Source organism: Anabrus simplex, chromosome 2 (assembly GCF_040414725.1).
Source record: "Anabrus simplex isolate iqAnaSimp1 chromosome 2, ASM4041472v1, whole genome shotgun sequence".
NCBI classification, from domain to species: domain Eukaryota; kingdom Metazoa; phylum Arthropoda; class Insecta; order Orthoptera; family Tettigoniidae; genus Anabrus; species Anabrus simplex.
The window spans coordinates 1,202,764,800-1,202,783,258 of record NC_090266.1 but is presented as its reverse complement, the minus strand read 5'-3'; the positions used below and the strand labels follow the sequence as shown (position 1 = coordinate 1,202,783,258).

Sequence of the window (18,459 nt, the reverse complement as noted above, 5' to 3'; positions counted from 1 at the left end):
CAAGGAAATTACATGTATCCTGGAATGGAACCCTCTTGGAACATTCTTCCACCCCAAAGTATCTAGGGGTAACGCTGGACCGCTCTCTCACTTTCAGAAAACACTGTTCCAACATCAAACATAAAGTCAGTGCCAGGAACAACATCCTGAGGAAGCTGAGAGGTACAAACTGGGGTGCAAAGGCACAAGTTCTTAGAACCACTGCATTGGCTCTGTGTTACTCTGCTGCAGAATACACATCCCCTGTGTGGTATAGATCATCCCACGCCAAGACTGTGGACCCTGCCCTGAATGAAGCTTGTAGATTAATCACAGGATGCCTGAAACCTACTCCTGTTGAGAAGCTACACTGTCTTGCTGGCATTGCACCTCCAAGTATTCATTGAGAAATCGCTGCTGATCAAGAACCACTGAAGGTTGAGAACGTTGAAGCTCACCCGCTGTTTGGTCATCATCAATCTCAATCTAGGCTGAAATCCAGGAAAAGTTTCCTCCAGACATCAAAGCCCTTGAAAGGACCACCAGATAAGGCAAGACTTTCCTTGTGGAAATCTAAGCAGCAAGAATGGATGGAGCCACATGAACATCTTCCGGCTGGTTTCAATGAAGACTGGAGTGTTTGGAGGTCCCTTAACCGATTAAGAACTGGTGTCGGCAGGGCTAAGTCCTCACTTAAGTTATGGGGCTTCACATCAGAGGAAAGCAAGTGCGACTGCGGTGAAGAACAAACAGTAATCCACATGTATAAATGTCCTCTCTGCCCATTTTCATGTTCAGAGCAAGATTTAATGCTTGCTGATGACAATGCCATAGGTGTGGCTCAGTTTAGGAAAAACACAATATAGATGTATAGTAAATTTGGTTAATTTTCCTTTGTTTGTTCATTTTTGCAAGTTTTGTAAATAGTCTAATTATCACTTTATTTTAACTGTATGATTAAGTATGCTTCTGACACGAGTAAATAAATAAAATTGTTTTTGAGTTGATTTGGGAGTTGGTATCCTTTACTGTGTAAACACTGATATAATTTAAACCACTGATGAAGTCCGAATAACATATCCACACTTTAAACTAAATAACACATCCAAAGTGTTGTGGTTGATGGCGAACTATTTTGTCGTTTCTACAGCAGCCATTGTTTTTGAGTTGATCTGGGAGTTGGTATCCTTTTTAGTGTAGATGAGCAACTTGACTGATATTCATGTTTGTTCAATAGTAATATGGGTCAAGACTTATGTAGCTTTGAATAGGTTTTCCTTAACAATGTAGTGATCTATTGTTTAATTTATTTGGAGGTTAATGTCCCTATGTTGTTCGTAAGTTACGTGCAGTTGGTACGGATACCAACACCAGACTCATATGGGGTCAAAACTAGTCCCAGTGTTATAAGACAATATACAAACTAATAGTATTGAATAAGTGGACCCTTCCTACCCTTTGATAGCGATCAACTGTCAATACGGACCATAATGAAATTCACAACTTATGATAAGTCTTTCTTTTTCTTGTTTTGTGAGAATAATGTCTGTTTTTGTGATTGCTTGCTTTATGTCGTTTTGAAACTCTTGAATTCTCTTGTTGTTGATGAATTCTATTGATTTTTCTATATATTCATCTTTTTCTATTATGATTGTTGTGTTCCCTTTATCTGCTTTGGTTACAATTAGGTTCTTGTTATTTTGTTTTTAACTGTTTTTAATGTTGAGTAATGAGTTGCACTATTCGGGTGATTACCATAATTTTCATGTCAAATTATTCTTAGGGTTTCGTTGGTGCCTACATTTTTATTATTTCTCTTTGTGATATGGACATATTTTTGCAACCAATTTCTACGTCCATGATTAGCTGTTTTACGTTGTTTTTGGTATGAAGTTCATGGCAGTTGAACCTGAAAACTTTTTCTAGCAAATTTATTTCCTTATTTGAAAAGGTACTGTTTTATCTATTAATGAATCTAGGATGAAAGTTAGCGAGTTTGTTCTGGTTATTGTGTTCTGGTTTATTATGTTTACTGCTTATGTTACTGATTTTGTTGTCAATGATCTTGTGTTTTTTGACTGCTTGTTTTTTAATGTAATCGGGTAAAAATTAGTGTAGGATGTCCAATGAGTGGAGTACCAAACATTGCTTAGGTAAAACTTGTTTGTTGATTTCTTTCTTCTTTATACATGCAAATTTAATTTTGTTTATTATCCATAACAACTGTGATTAGGATGTTGATATTTAGGTCAATGTTTTTGTGGACTTAAATTTTATGGTATGTATTTGGATATGAGCCCAGTTTTAGATATTTCTTATTAAATGCAATTGATTTGTTGATGTTCATGATTTTGATTTTTAATGATTTGAGCTTTTTAGCTTTGTAATTTGTCTGGATGGACAAATAATTTGTTAAGAAGGAAGCCACACTTTTCAGTGTCGACTTAGTTAATGTAACAGGTTTTTCAGTTAAACACATATAACACTCCAAAATACCTATCAAAAGGAAGCAGCAATCATAAAACAAATGATCATTGACAATAAAATCAGTAACAGAAGCAATAAACAGAAAAAAACCAGAACCCATTTCAAACTCACTAACTTTCACTCTACATTAATTAAAACCCTTTACTGCATACTTTTGCCCTAAGGCAACATATAACTTTTCACCTGTATAAATGGATACAGACTGTGGACAGAGGTAGTTTTATGGCACACCTTCAACTGTACAGTCAATTAAACACATATACCAGTGATGCCTTGTTCTTTTTTTTTACATAACATGTGACAAAACAGCCCTACAACCCTCCTTCAACTCCGTCAACATCCACGCATACTAACCACCATTTATTTTACGTGGGCCCTCCCCATCACATTACCACAGGCTTCAGGAGTACCTTTGACTCAACCTCAAAGACATAACCCACCTACAGTCGTGCAAGTATACTTGCGCCCTGCAATACGTACCCATGGCCAGTAGGCAGTAATGTTCAGTCTTTGAATGTTAAAAGCTTAGTGTAAAATAGTGAAAAACCGTATATATACCCCGTTATGGCAATCCACATCACATACGAGTGTTAAGCTATTAGCCCCGGTCAGAATTGCTGGTAAATCTAAAACTCTGAACATAAGTTGAACATTGAAGCTTGAAATTTTCTTCACCAAACTAAAACAAAAAATAATTCATGCAGTAGAGGGTTAATAGATCAAACACTACCTTTTCGAACAAGAAAAAATTTGCTAGAAAAAGCTTTCAAGTTCAACTGCCATGAGCTTCATACCAAAAACAATTTGAAACAGCTAATCACTTATATAGAAATTGCTTGAAAAAACATACCCATACCACAAAGAGAAATAATAAAAAATGCAGCCGCCTGAACCCCCAAAAACAAGTAGACATGAAAATGATGCTTAAAAACCAAATAGTGTAACTCAGTACTCAACATTAAATACAGTTAAGAACAAAATACAGAAAGAGAAACTAATGGTAACAAAAGCAGATAAAGGAAATATAACAGTTGTGATGAAAAGGGTGAGTACACAGAAAAATGAATAGAATTCATCAACAACAATGGAAACCAAGAGTTACAACGCGACACAACAAATACATTTCGAAACATGATAAAGCAAAAAATCAAAAAATCAGGCTTTATTCTCCAAAACAAGAAAAAGAAAGAAAGACCATCAAAAATCCTAAAATCCCTATAATAAGCGCCCTCTCTAAAATACACAAAAAAACTCATGTCCCATAAACTATTCAATCAAATGGTAAAAGAAAAAAATCTTGCCCAAAGAAGACAGGTCAATCAAAAACAACTTAAAATTAATAAAATTACTTAATAAACCAAAAATAACAGAGTGTACAAGAATGATATCCTTTGACATCACCAATATATTTACCAATGTACCAATAGACAAATCAATTAACCATCTAAATGACAACAATTAACTAAAAGAAACAAACAAAATAATTAACTTTTTTAGAACAACCATAAACTAAAACAGTTTTACATTCAATAACAGTCAGAGAGAAGGGTTAATCAGCATTCCATAGGAATCATACACTGGAGCAGATATGTAGATGATGTAATATGCATATACGGTAATGACATCACAAACGAACAGCAGTTATTAAGCATACTGAATTCTCGACTCAAATCAATCAAATTTACAATGGAAGCAGAAACCAACTAAAAATCAAAGTTTTAAACATGTAAATCAGTAGGAATGGTAACATGCATTTTGAAATATACAGAAAACCACAACAACACATAAAAAATTGGTAACATTTCCAAAAAGCAAGCCCTAAAAGCAACCTTTAGAACAACAACTTGCTTTATGTTGCACCGACACTGATAGGTCTTATGGCAACGACGGGATAGGAAAGGCCTAGGAGTGGGAAGGACGCGGCCATGGTCTTAATTAAGATACAGCCAAAGCCCAGCATTTGCCTGGTGTGAAAATGCGAAACCACAGAAAACCATCTTCAGGGCTGCCGACAGTGGGGTTCGAACCCACTATCTCCCGGATGCAAGCTCACAGCTGCGCGCCCCTAACTGCACGGCCAACTCGCCTGGTAGCCTTTAGAACGAACAATACATTGGACAGACACATCAGCAAATGCAACCTAGACAAACAAAGAAAAAAGACCTTTTCTGCAAATCAAGAGTTTATGAACTGAAATATCAAGAATCAAACTGCAACGACACACATACAGGCCAAACAAAAAGTAATTTTGTCGTAGGTATGACATCCTAACTGGTGTAAAACCTTCAATTATTGTGTTTGGTATATTTTGGTTATATTTTATTAATGCTAAATTATCTTTCATTAAATGTTAAATATGATTAATACATGGTTTCCCTGTAAATATGTATTATAAATTTATATAACCTCAAATACATATTGTGTAAAGTTTAACCTCAAAATCTATATAGTCGAAAGCGGTAGAAAGCTCTATAATGTTTTATTCCGCTATAATTTTGTATATATGAAGCGTTCTGGAAACTCAAAAATTTATATAGTCGAAAGCAGTAGGAAACACTATAATGTTTAATTCTACTATAATTTGGTATATATGAAGGGTTCTGGAAACTTACTGTAAGGTTTATTATCCAGATACATGTAGAGACAGTAGGAATGTTGGAGAGATTTCCATGTGTATTGGTAAACAGTAACGAAAATTCGAGTTGGATCCATTACTGGAGTACTCTATTCGGCTAGCTGGTCGATCAATGTTTTGAGTGTGTTCTATTTAGGGTGTTGTAAGAACCCTTGAAGAAATGGATAATTTTAGACAGTGGATCGAATGGTATACATACATCGAGCTGTCAATCAGTGCAGTTAAGTCAAGTGTTGGACTCGGAGTGACTGTTGGGCTCTGAGGTGGATCTCACTTAATTTACAAAAGGTATACATTTATTATTCAACCTATTCAATACATACAGTACCACGTTTTGTGGTTAACTAGACATAAAAGATGTGAATATTATGGACATGTTTTGCCCTTCTTATTGGGCATCATCAGCATATTAACTAATCTTAAAACAAACATTTTTAAAAAGACAATAACATTTATGGTTTATAAGAATTGAGCTAAGATTTGTTATAATATTAAAATTTTATGGAACAGTGGTTTAAAAATATGATGTTGGGAAGTACAAGCACTTGTTAAAATTATTGTAGACTAATTTAAAATCTTGTCTAAAAAGTATTTGTATCGATATAAAGTTCTAAAAACGGCATGTGTCTGGAACTGAAATGGATCCTCTTCGTTGTGAAAGTCAGCATATATTTGCTGCAGTAGCTGCTAATGTAGGTCAGAGGGTGAATTCTGTTTATATTATACGTTCCAACATTAAAAGATAGGTTAAGAAAAGGCGAATGTTATGATGTATCATCAGTAAGTTGATTGGTTTAAGATACTCTCTGATATAACCGTTGCGAAAGTGTGCTGGTTGGAGCTGCTATGGGGAGAGATTATATCAGTATTTGAAGGTTATACATGATTTTCAAATAAAAGTATAGTCTTCTAGAAGATGTAGGAACCTCGTTGAATAGAGTGTCATTAAACTGCAAAAGAACAAAAAGACGTATTTGATGTGTGTGTTTAAAACGTATGTAAATATCCAGTATTGTGTGTTACGTAAAATGGGTACTTACTCAAACGCCGTATGTATATCTATCTTGTTGTGTTAGCAGTGTTGGTCTGTCTGGAGTTCCTACTTCGTGTGTTGTAAGGATGTGACGGAGGGGGAGCGGAATTGGGCGGAGCATTACAGGTCGGTTTCAATGTGGGAGGGGGACTGTTTGGAGGGGCAAGTGCAGGCTTAGTATTCGGGGGGATAAGTGGAGTTGTTGATACGACGAATTTAAATGTTCGTGGGATCTTGTTTTGCTTTGGATTGACTGTTTCTAATAACTTAGGCGTTAACATATATAAGGGACTCTTAACTTCCGTATCGTCGTTAAGGTTGCGATCTTTATTAAATGTTTTTGTCCAGAAAAAAATATATATTCTCTAATTCATTTAGAAGTTTACCCTTATTAGTATTCCTGATTACTGAGAGATCCTTTTCTATTGAAGTAAAATGGTGACCTGTTTCCTTCATGTGCGTGCTCATTGCCGAATATTTATTGTGCTTATCTGCATTGAAGTGTTCCATGTATCTTATAAGGAAGCTTCGTCCAGTCTGTCCAACGTATGAAAATCCACACTGGGAACATTTTAACCTGTACACCCCTGAGCCTGAATATTTACTGTTATTATTATTATTGATTTTATTATAATTGAAAAATATGTTTTGTGTTGTGTTGGTTGTTCTGAAGGCTATGATCGTGTTATATATGTTGAAAGTGTTAGCAATTTGGTGGATAGCTGGGTTACTGTATGTAAAAGTGGCATATTCAGTTCTTTTAGTTTTGTCTGGTATAAGGTTTGTGGATAACTTGTTTTTAATCTTATGAAGTAGGCGGTTTACCATTTTGATCTTATAACCATTAATTTTGGCAAGAATCCTTATGAAATTTGTGCACACATTTGTTGTGTTATGTCTTTGTTGGTGCAAGGAGTGATCTGGTGTGTTCGTCCACCTGTAGAAATGGAGGCAAGAAAAGAACAGCAGAGAAGTGTGGTTTGTTTACTGGTGACACAGCTCTATGAAGACACTTGCAGAAACAGCAACGCGCCATAAAGACAAAGCACCCTGGAATGCTGTCAGACGGAGTCATCCTATTGCATGATAATGTTTGCTTCCATACTTCCAATGTGATGAAGGCTATGCTTCAGCGGTTTGATTGGGAAGTACTTCAATATTCTCCATTCATCCCAGATCTTTTACCTAGCAATTTTCACATTTTTAGTAAAATGAAGAAAGACATTCGTTGATGTCAGTTTGATTTGGGTGAGGAAGTACAAGAGTGGGTGAGGTTGTGGATCCATCAGCGACCTACCTCTTTCTACAAAACTGGAATTAATCGTCTTTCCCAATGGGATAAATGTATTAATGCTTTTGGTAATTACTTTTGAATAAAACCATTTCATGGTCACGTTGTAGCAGATGTTCGGTTTACATTTGACTGCCTCTCATAGAAGCAAAACGTTGAACATTAAGGATGCTATCAAAATTTACATTTCCAAAAAATCTGATCAAAGTAGCCTCAATGACCACTTATATCTTAAAATTTCACCCCTCTTCACCCTACTAAATTAATGCTCTGATAACTTTTTCACTTTTTGCATTAGCACTTAGTGAATCTCACAGGAGGCTACTCTGATTTAAATGTCTGCAATGTGGGTTAGGACATTCTGATCTGTAGTAAATCAAGACGTTTTAGTAGGTTAGTGTCACTTAGCCAGAGTACTGATATGATGACACAAACACAGAGCTGTTGAGAATTTCATATCATGCAACATGACCGCAAGGCGGTTCATTTCCACTCAATGGTCTGGCTGGCATTAAAATCAATTTAATTTACATTTGTAAACTCGTAACATTCTAGAAGTTTTTATATGAAGTGGAACAGCACTTTTAATGAATTAACTGTCAATATTTTTATGTGAAACAAATTTTAAGGAACAGAAGAAACTTTTAATTACATCATTGTCACTTGATATGGATGCTGATTCCCATAGGGAACCTGAAATATTTGTCCCGAATGAGTAAATTTATAAAATGAGTAAATGAGTAAATTTATAAAATTATGAAATATTTCAGGTTCTCTATGGGAATCAACATCTATATCATCTGATGGCCAAGCAGGCATCAATTTTTGATAATGAGACAAAGTCTCCCATAGTGCGCTGGCACTGTCGGTGGCTCCAAGTAGCCTACGCAGTGGCCTCCACCGTATGCACTAGCCATGCGTCTTGACGGGGTGTGCTAAGTACCAACTGATAAGCCCAACTTAGCACACGGGGTGAAACGCTGGCAACCAGGAATGAGTTAGCTGGAAAATTTATAATGTCCAATAACGGACCATTTATATTGGTATCATTGTCACTTATTATGTAGAACTGTTCAATGTGAGACTCATTCTGACTTTATCACACTACATCAAGCGACTCCTCCATCTGATGAAGTTGAAACATGCAATTATTTTAATTTATAAATATATCATATGAATGTAAATTTTAATCATGTTTTGTAACTTTTAAAATATTAATTTTTAGTTATTTCTAAATAGCTGAAGATGGCCTAATGCAGCCAAAATATGTACTGTTGTTCTAATATGATGTTTTTACAACTCTGAATTGTAAATAAACTTATAGGTATTGACTTGGTGGAACCAATAAACTAGTGTTTCAACTTGTATAAAATAACTGTGAATACAGATCCAAAATGAAATTTATTTCATGCATCATCATATTTTTTTTTTTTTTTTTTTTGCTATTTGCTTTACGTCGCACCGACACAGATATGTCTTATGGTGACGATGGGATAGGAAAGGCCTAGGAATTAGAAGGAAGTGGCCGTGGCCTTAATTAAGGTACAGCCCCGGCATTTGCCTGGTGTGAAAATGGGAAACCATGGAAAACCATCTTCAGGGCTGCCGACAGTGGGGCTCGAACCCACTATCTCCCGATTACTGGATACTGGCCGCACTTAAGCGACTGCAGCTATCAAGCTCGGTCAAGACATTTTAGTAGGTTATTATTTATCACAAAAATAATGTCTTGCGAGATTCTCTTTAATACAGTTCCTTACTCTCAGTTCGTCAAAATCATGAACTTACATCTATCCCTAATACAAAAATGTGCATTATAAGATGATAAAGCAGCACTCCCCCTCCCCTCTCCAATGTACAGAATCAATACAGACAACATTCCCATCTCACCCCTACCCCACGCCCCCAGTCAGCACACTTCCCATCTCCATGAAACAGAATTAGTACCTACAAAATTTCTCCTCACCCCACTTACTTAGCTAATAAGACCAGAGCTAAGAAACTGGCTGCAGTCAAAACACAGGTACTAAAGGTAAAGGATGACAGCAGTTGATATAAGTACAGAATAATTTCCGTAAGTTGCTAAAGTGACAGTGGACAACTACTACATTCATTATTTGTTCGTATTTGTACATAACATTGCCAATTCATAATCACTAGGGACCTGAAAAATTAGCATCTATTTGTTTCAAAATTAGCATCTCTTTTTTTCCAAAATTAGCATCTATTTTTCTAAAATTAGCATCTATTTATCCAAAATTAGCATCTATTAACAAAGTTAAAATAATCGCATGGTATTATTAATTTTAATGATTCCAAGTTTATGAAGTGCAATTATTGCCCTTGGTTCACATACAATACAAATTCATTGTTCAAACGAAAGCATTGTCAGTACTTCGGCATTGCTTTTTTCCAAACTGCACCGTCTGTCTGTAACCACTGTGTTGTAATGAGACAACACGCGCTTGCTATCTACATTGTTCGTTGGGGTCCACAGCAACTCAAGACAGTATTTAGCAAATATGCTGAACTCTGTCTCAACTACAGTTAATGCAAGCTTGACATCACATTTTTCACTTCCTTTCATCTGGGTTTGAATTGCATGTTTCAGACAACAGTAACCAGACCATATCATTTCGTGAGAGATCTATTACCCCAAACAATTTCTCAAGCACATCTAATTTAGCAGTGTTATTCAAAATTATATTTTTTGGATACAAAGCTTGAGAAATTGACACAAAATGCTTGTGGTTGGGGTCTTTAGCTTTCAATGTGGCTAGCTTGCACTGTGAAGAATGAGCAGCTTTGGCAAATGTGTCTCTACATGCATCCAGCTGTAAAGGAGTGAGCTTAAAGCATCATTAGTTGCCGCAGAAATATTACCCTCACAAATGAAGGTAACACTGGCATACTTAATGTTTCATAACACCGGGTCATGTATGGGGCACTATCACTAACAGACACTTTAACTGCATCATATGGTACACTATAACTGCGCAGAGCTTCTAAAACAGCACAAGAACAGTTTGTAGCATTTACTGCATCAAGATAGTTCACAGAAACAATGTGCAGCTCTCTTTTCGATCCGGCTGGAACTAGGAATATGATGATAAAAACACAACGGCCCATTCTATCTGAAGTTTCCCACTAGAGCCTCTGCTGTTCTTTTCTGGTTGTCAGATGCAACTTCTAGAAAGGAAGAAAGACCTCAAATTATAACAAAATAATTTAAAATTACTGGATCAATTGGGTACGGGTAAGATAGTTCGATATGGAAATAGCACTCAAATTCGGTATCCTTCAATTTAGCACATGGTATCGATGTCGTAATACCTAAACCGTACCCGATTAATGAAATCAAAACTTACCCAGTAAATATACTTCACGTAAAGTTCTCACGCATGGCAGCTCTTCATTTGAAAACTCAGTAATCTAGCCTCTTAGCTCTTTGCTTTCCAGCTTTTCCAGGGGTATATTTGCTATGGCAAATACTTCAACTGTGTGTTTCAAGAAGTTATCTCTGGAAATTTTTCATCGTTTACAACTATCTAACTGTATAAACACAGAAGATTGCTCTTTCTTTGAGACCTACTAGCAGCAGGGGTTGAACTTTCGTTATTGCAAAGCTTATCCACGTGTTTTTTAGATTTAACATGTTTCACAATGCTATCTGTTTTTTCCCACCCAACTCGACAATTACAATACTTGCAAAACACTGTCACTGAATCTGTGGCATATAAACCATCCTTTGCATATTGCTGAGCCCTTTTGTGCGCAGTTTTTGTCATGCGCCCCATAACGTAAACGATCGCTTGACTTTCTATTATTCACTAGTTTCAGTTCTGAACAACTATCTCATTATTTCCGTGACACTCGATTTACATTTTGATAATAATCTATACAGATCTTATTCCCCTTGCTATTCTCATTGTAAATATCGATTAAAGTCAGCAAGCAGCAATCGATCGCCTACTTTTCTTCATCGATTGGAAGGGTCGAAAGATTTATGCATCATATTTTGAGTATTTCTGACAATTTTGCCGAAATATGTTGTTTTCGCCATTAATATAGCATATTTTTGCAGAATTTGCACCAAAATAACATATTCATACTAATTTCACATTTTGGGTCACAATTCGCATTTTGTCACACTTCTTTTTATGGGTAAAAATGATTTTATTCCACACTAGAATTACCGTAGGCTTGGATTCTGTACAAGATTAAAAAATTTGCATTTATCGCAAATGCGATTTTTTCAGGTCCCTAATATTCACCGACTAGTTTATGCAAACAACACTGTACATACAGTATAAGCACATGATTTAAAGTGATTTGATAGAATCTGAGGATGTTCTTGTAGAAGGAAACATGTCATTCTTTGTTTAATACTGTGTATTTGTTTTACAGGTATGTTATAGTGTTATAGATGTTTTTAACTACCGAACGAGTTGGCCGTGTGGTTATGGGTGCGCAGCTGTGAGATTGCATCTGGGAGATAGTGGGTTCATACCCCACTGTCGGCAGCCATGAAGATGGTTTTCCGTGGTTTCCCCTTTTTCACACCAGGCAAATGCTGAGGGATGTACCTTAATTAATGCCATGGCCGCTTCCTTCCCACTCCTAGGCCTTTCCTATCCCATCGTCGCCATAAGACCTATCTCTGTCGGTGCAGCATAAAGCGAGTTGTAAAAAAAAAAAAAAGTAAATGTTTTTAACTAGTGTTTTCGACTGACTGAAAAGCTTTTAATTAACATGTTCCATTGTTTTCAAATGGACATTCTTGATTTTGCGATGCATCCCTATATTCCTTTATGCACAGCACATCCAAAGGTGTTGTGGCTGGATGCTGCTCAATGCATTTCAGCACAACCTGGAATGCTTCCTTGATTGCAGGCTGACTAATCGTATATTCATCATCTGTATCATTTTCACTAACATCCATGGGAATGATTTTTTCATCATTTAAGCTCTTTGTTGTTGGCGATATCAGTGAAGTCTTCTTCAGCTAGCCTCTCTTCCACACAGGCTGGCTGAATGCTGCGATGAACATTCCGAAGATCTTGGATGATTTTGGCTGCATTAATACCTGCACGGGCAGTTGGATGCCCCAAAGACAGCATTGCAATAACAGAGTATTTTGGCTGACTGTATTTATTTGTAATAGTTTTTTTGTAGCTGGTTTGTCATTTTCTGAATTTCATCATCAATTTGTGCTGTATATCTTTGATACATACTAACTTTCTGAATTCTTTGTAAATGCTAGATGTAGAAATTGTGACAATAAAATGTATTTACAAAACTGCCAATTAACAATGTGCATGTTACTCAGAATTGTAGCAAAGCAGTACGTTCAGAACAGAAGCTGAAGAAACATGAGAGTCTCGCAACAGAACTACTGTATTTGGATTGGACCACACAGATTTCAATGAAGCATTGGCAAATGAACAATTAACATATCCTATATTTAATGGTAATAACCATTTTTCTATAAAATCAATGGTTATGTTATAATAATTGATAGCTGAAATATGGCTACACAGCTTGAAGAATTTAGATGACAGATGACGTAGAATGATCTAGTGTATGCACTGTACAAGCACAGTAATCATCAAAACTCTAGAAATTTTAGTTTATTCATGACCTTGAGTTCAGCTGTTAAGCGCATTGAGACACACAGTGTACAAGCCAGTAGGCTACAGGTGGGAAATGATACAACCTTTTTAAATGTTAGGTTGAGTACATAAGACAACTACAGGTTTTCTTAGGACATTTTAATGTAAAAACACCATCTTATATTTGGGCCAATACAGTAATATCCTGAGACCTCCCATGACTGTATGCATGCAAGGTGCAGCATCTATTCAGGTCCTTAATGGTGCAGAAGATGGAGTGCATCATTTAAAACTGTAGCAAATGTGAAAGGTTCACCTTGTGTAACACATCAAAATGAGTAAAAGTGCAGAAAAACAATATTTTGTAAAGACTTTGTCCCACTTACTCAGAAATGAGCCATGACCGACCATAGCGATAAGAATATCTCAATTCATAAGACATGAGAAACCCTTCAAGCATGTTGCAAACTCACAAGACTCGATTCCTGTTTGAAAGCCCAGTAACTAATGACCTGAGAGAAGTGCTGAAAAACTACTTGGTAATACAATCTTAAATTGTCTGTCAAAAATAAATATCTAAACCTGGAAAAAACATAGATTTTTTACAAGTATGAATATTTGACAAAACTCGTTCTGTCTGCAAGTAGAGCTGCAGGAATGCGCTCTGTATCCTTCCAACTCCTACAGTCACTCTGCTTTACCACTTCTGTTGTTTCCCTAAACAATACCAGGCGAATGCCAATAAAAAATGATACTTTGTGCAAGTTCACCACTGATCACTTTTCCAGTACTTGCTCTAATTACCACAATGAAGGGACATTAATGCGAAGATCATGACATTGCCACCCTTTCGTTCTTGTTATTTAATCACTGGTATATATAGTAAGTTTTGTAAGCCTTGTACAGCATAAATCACCATTAGGCCTACTGGACTCTTAAAGGTTAGGTTATGTTGTACTGCAAAATGTCATTTTGAATGCAAGTATAAATTTTCAAAAGTTTTGAATTATATTCAATTGTCTTTTTGGATTGAAATAAACACTGGTGATAGACTCAATGAATATTGAAGTGTCATAGCAGTTATTCACCTCAATGAATTACACATATGTACATCAGTTCACAAGAAGAATAAAAAGAATAAGAAGATTTTTTTTCCAGAATTATTTCTCAACTCCATGCAAGAAAAAAGATAAAATAAATTCAGTGTTTACCAGCAAATAGCATTCAATGGCTTCCTCATACTGTTTCCTCCTCTCAAACTCTTGAGCCTTCATAAAAAGTCCCTCAACTCCATCTTTATCGGCAGCACTGGTAGCGAATAGTTCATCATATTCATCTTGCAATGCTGCCAGTTGTGCAGATGAAAGGTAGTCATTACATACTCTTAAAGCCTCCTTCCACATGCCTGCCTCCTAAAAACCAACATACAAACAAATTTCACATTTAAGTTATCAGCCTTGAATGTGGCATAGTGGGAGAATCTGAAATATAAAGACCCTCATCATTTGTTAACACTGTCAGGCTCCTTGACTGAATGGTCAGCATACCATCCTTTAGTTTAAGGGTTCTGGGTCTGGTTAGCTCCTCTGCATTGGAGATTGTATGTTTGTATTTGTTTTAATACACATCTCTTCATTCACACACAACACACCCCACTACCAACCATGTCATAGGAGAATACATCCCTCCACATAGAGTTGGTACCATATCAATAAGTGCATCTGGCTCTAAATCTGGGCCAAGTCCATGTGTGTGACCATGATTGCACCTGCAAACCCCCTTGATGTGGGAAAAACGGCAGAGAAATAAATAAACAAGCATTTATTAATACTACATTATATCAAAAATTTCTATTCTATTTCATCTATAGTATATAGGGAAATGTTGGTATCCACAGAAAATGAATGTATATCTTCATGCAAATATATAACAAATTCACAAAAGGTGGATAGCTACAGGCCAAGATCAAAATGCCCAATCCTGACTAATCAGCTCCAAAGCATTAGCAAAAGATATAAAATCACATCAAAGAATGTAAAAGGGATGCAACTATCCTGAAAAGAGTAATACACAATAGAGCCTATCACCACTTCCCTTAATGTCCATACAGAACAGAACTTTTTGTCCTCCTTCATTCACGATGTAGTTTAAAGATCGAAGTAACAGTAACTGATGGCACTGTTTTGCAAAATCACAGCTGGTTTCTAAACTGATATATATTTTGTTTTCTAAGGAGAGAGTATGTCCACAGGGATAAGATGCTTGACAAATCATGTTTAGCATTGTGTAAAGTTAGTAAAACAGCATTTTACTTAATAATGTAGCACCGACACACAAAGCTGCTAACTTTTTTTTTATTTTAATGCTTTACATCCATTAACATTTCTCATTTATATAGTTTAAACAAAGCAATACATTTTCATTTTATACAAAATATATTAATATTTATAAATACTTAAAAGTTTATTAACTTCCCCAACATCTTCAGTGTTGTGCTCTTAACAGAAGCTATTTAAGTATAGAATTAACAAAGTTAAATATGATTATCCGCAGAACAAAACTAATTAAAGAAACCTTAATACAATTATTATGTCAACCTTGAATTACCTGAGAATAATGAACTGATTGCTTATAAATTATCTGCCCTCCTCAGTCCTCTCTTAAACCTTGATCTAACCATCATCACTAACACCAGCATTCTATTTAAGATAACTCAACCTTCATCATTTAAGGGTTGGAATGAAGTAGAATTAAATTCACCTGTTATTGAATAATATACTAATTGTAACAAATAGTACACTGTTAAACTCATACAAAAAAGGTATAAGAAAAATCTAAATATATTAATATAAGACAACCCTACAATCTCCAAAATTTGAATAAAACCTAGCTAAAAAAAAGGCATCCCACACAGCACAAGATTAGAAATATTAAAACACACAGCTGTTAATGGTATTTGGGTACAAATATTTCCCATAAATCGGATGTCTTGGAAATCCCTCATATTATGAATTAATGAACCAGCATGAGTGAGGTGAAAAAAAAATTTAAAAAATCTTGTTATCAATCCCACTTGGCTTAAAGTTGATAAAGCAATAATCTTTTTTTCAAATCAAACTCAAAATTAGCCCCTAACCAAGCCAAAAATATATCGAAGCAGTTACTACTATAGATTGAACTAAGGCCGAAACAAGTGTTGAAGCAGCCATGCCTCCTGGGAGTCCTGAAGAAAAAGGAATTTGTGCACTCTTAGTTACAGCAGCCAATACCACTATAGCCATCAATAACCCTGCATTGTAAGATTTTACATCCTGGTAGTAAATCATGAAGCAGTAAGAAACCAATCCCAAGCCATCTCATCCTAATCAAATTCTAATTAAATTTGGTCTAATAATCAAAAACATCATAGATAAAACAAATATTAAAACTAAAATAATAAACCAGTTAATCGCTAGATCACCGTGCATGTATTCCTCACTATAAAAAAATCACCAAAGACAAAATAAATAGCACAAATCCTATAAACAATAAAGACATTCAATCAAATAAGAAAATTATAACAATAGGGCTTCCGTTTAAATTAAACACCTCTCACTCAATAAAAACCAACTAACTAACCCCATGGCACTACAACCCTGAAAGGCCCTGGCCTACCAAGCGACTGCTGCTCAGCCCGAAGGCCTACACATTACGAGGTGTCATATGGTGAGCATGACGAATCCTCTCGACTGTTACTCTTGACTTTCTAGACCGGGGCCGCTATCTCACCATCAGATAGCTCCTCAATTCTAATCATGTCGGCAAAGTGGATCTCGAACCAGCCCTCAGATATAGGAAAAAATTCCTCACCTGGTCAGGAATAGAACCCAGGGCCTCTGGGTAATAGGCAGGCACGCTACCTCTACACCATGGGGCTGGCTCAATAAAAGCCACTAAATTATATATAATAAAATAATAATGTTATTTGCTTTGCGTCCCTATAATTAAATAAAACCCTATTATAATTAAAATCATTACTATAAGTTAATAAACAAAAACAAAAACTTTAAAAAAAAAAACAATTAGACAATAACCACAAAATGGTTTAAAGTAGTCTCCTACAACTTCGGCATCACAAACCAACATTTTCATTAAACTATTTAAACACAGCCACAAAATATAAAAATGTCCCTTCAACACTAAAATAAATTCACAGCTATACCCTCTAAAGCATGACAAAATTATAGTATTAAGGTTGATTTAATCAGTTTTGTTCCTTGGATAGTTATATTAACTTTGTTAACTCTATACTTAAATAGCTTATGTTAAGAGCGTAACACAGAAGGTGATCGAGAAGTTATTGAACTGTTAAATATTTATAAATATTAATATACTAGCAAGATACCTGTGCTTCACTATGGCTTTAAAATCAAAGTCATTACTCAAAGTTTTACATTTTGGAGAGTCCACTGTCAGCTGAGCCTGTAAAATACGTCCTCACATCGTACGTCAAACGGTTTTGGGGGAATGATTATTTATTTTATAATCTACCACTCACTTCAATCCTGTACGGAAGAATTCGAATGTTTTAAAACATTTAGGATGTAAAAGCGACCAATCTGTGAAACTTAGCTTTTGTATGTCGAATAGTAATGGAGGAATGAATACGTATTTAAGGGGTGAATGTTTTGAAATATTTATTAACATCTAGGACATAGTAGGCCACCCTTCATAAAAGAAAGCATTATGTTCGTGCCTGAAACCGTTTCAGAATGGATATTGTGCTTTTGAGAGTCAACTACCATCTAAACCCCTTAGGGGGGAAATATTTTGAAGTATACAGTATTTTACACCTAGGATATAAAGGAAGATCCTCATCGTAAAATTACAACTCTATAATCCAAACAGTTTTGGAGGGATGAATAATTTAGTTTACGGAGATAACCTCATTTAACACTTTAGCAGTGGAACGTTTAAAAATATTTCCTATTTCGCACCTAGGATTTGAAATATATACCGCTATTTGGAATGTTGTCTTCATATGTTAAACCGTTTCGCAGGAAGGAATGAACATACTTGTTTTTGGATCTTAACCCCCATTTAACTCTCTGAGGGATTAAATTTGATTCCAACCTTCTGTTATTTAACACCTAGGATATCATAGGCATTTTAACTTCAAAATTCAAATGGTTTCATATAAACATATATATTTCTGTCATGATTCCTCATCCTCCAGTCTAAACTCCTGAGGGGTGTATTGTTTTAAGTCCACTTCTTATTTGTAACAGCATAAAAAGGAATTTAACTTGTTTTTCAATTCATTTACCCATCCTTAATTGGATTTTCCAAATAAAAAAGAATATGTGTTTCTTTATTTTAAGGAAGATTCCAAATACAAATTTCCATGTCTGTAATATGTACATTTTTTGAGATATGAGTATTC

At 35.5% G+C, this 18,459-nt stretch overlaps 1 protein-coding gene across 1 annotated transcript in view; it reads right to left on the bottom strand.

Annotated features, from left to right (window-relative positions):
• The window catches only part of Oseg2 (intraflagellar transport protein Oseg2), an 892,258-nt gene that overhangs the window by 158,494 nt on the left and 715,305 nt on the right, over positions 1-18,459 (bottom strand). The window contains exon 23 of the mRNA XM_067142201.2: positions 14,249-14,449. Within this exon, the coding sequence (XP_066998302.2) occupies positions 14,249-14,449 (201 nt within the window). The remainder of the gene's footprint in view (positions 1-14,248; positions 14,450-18,459) is intronic.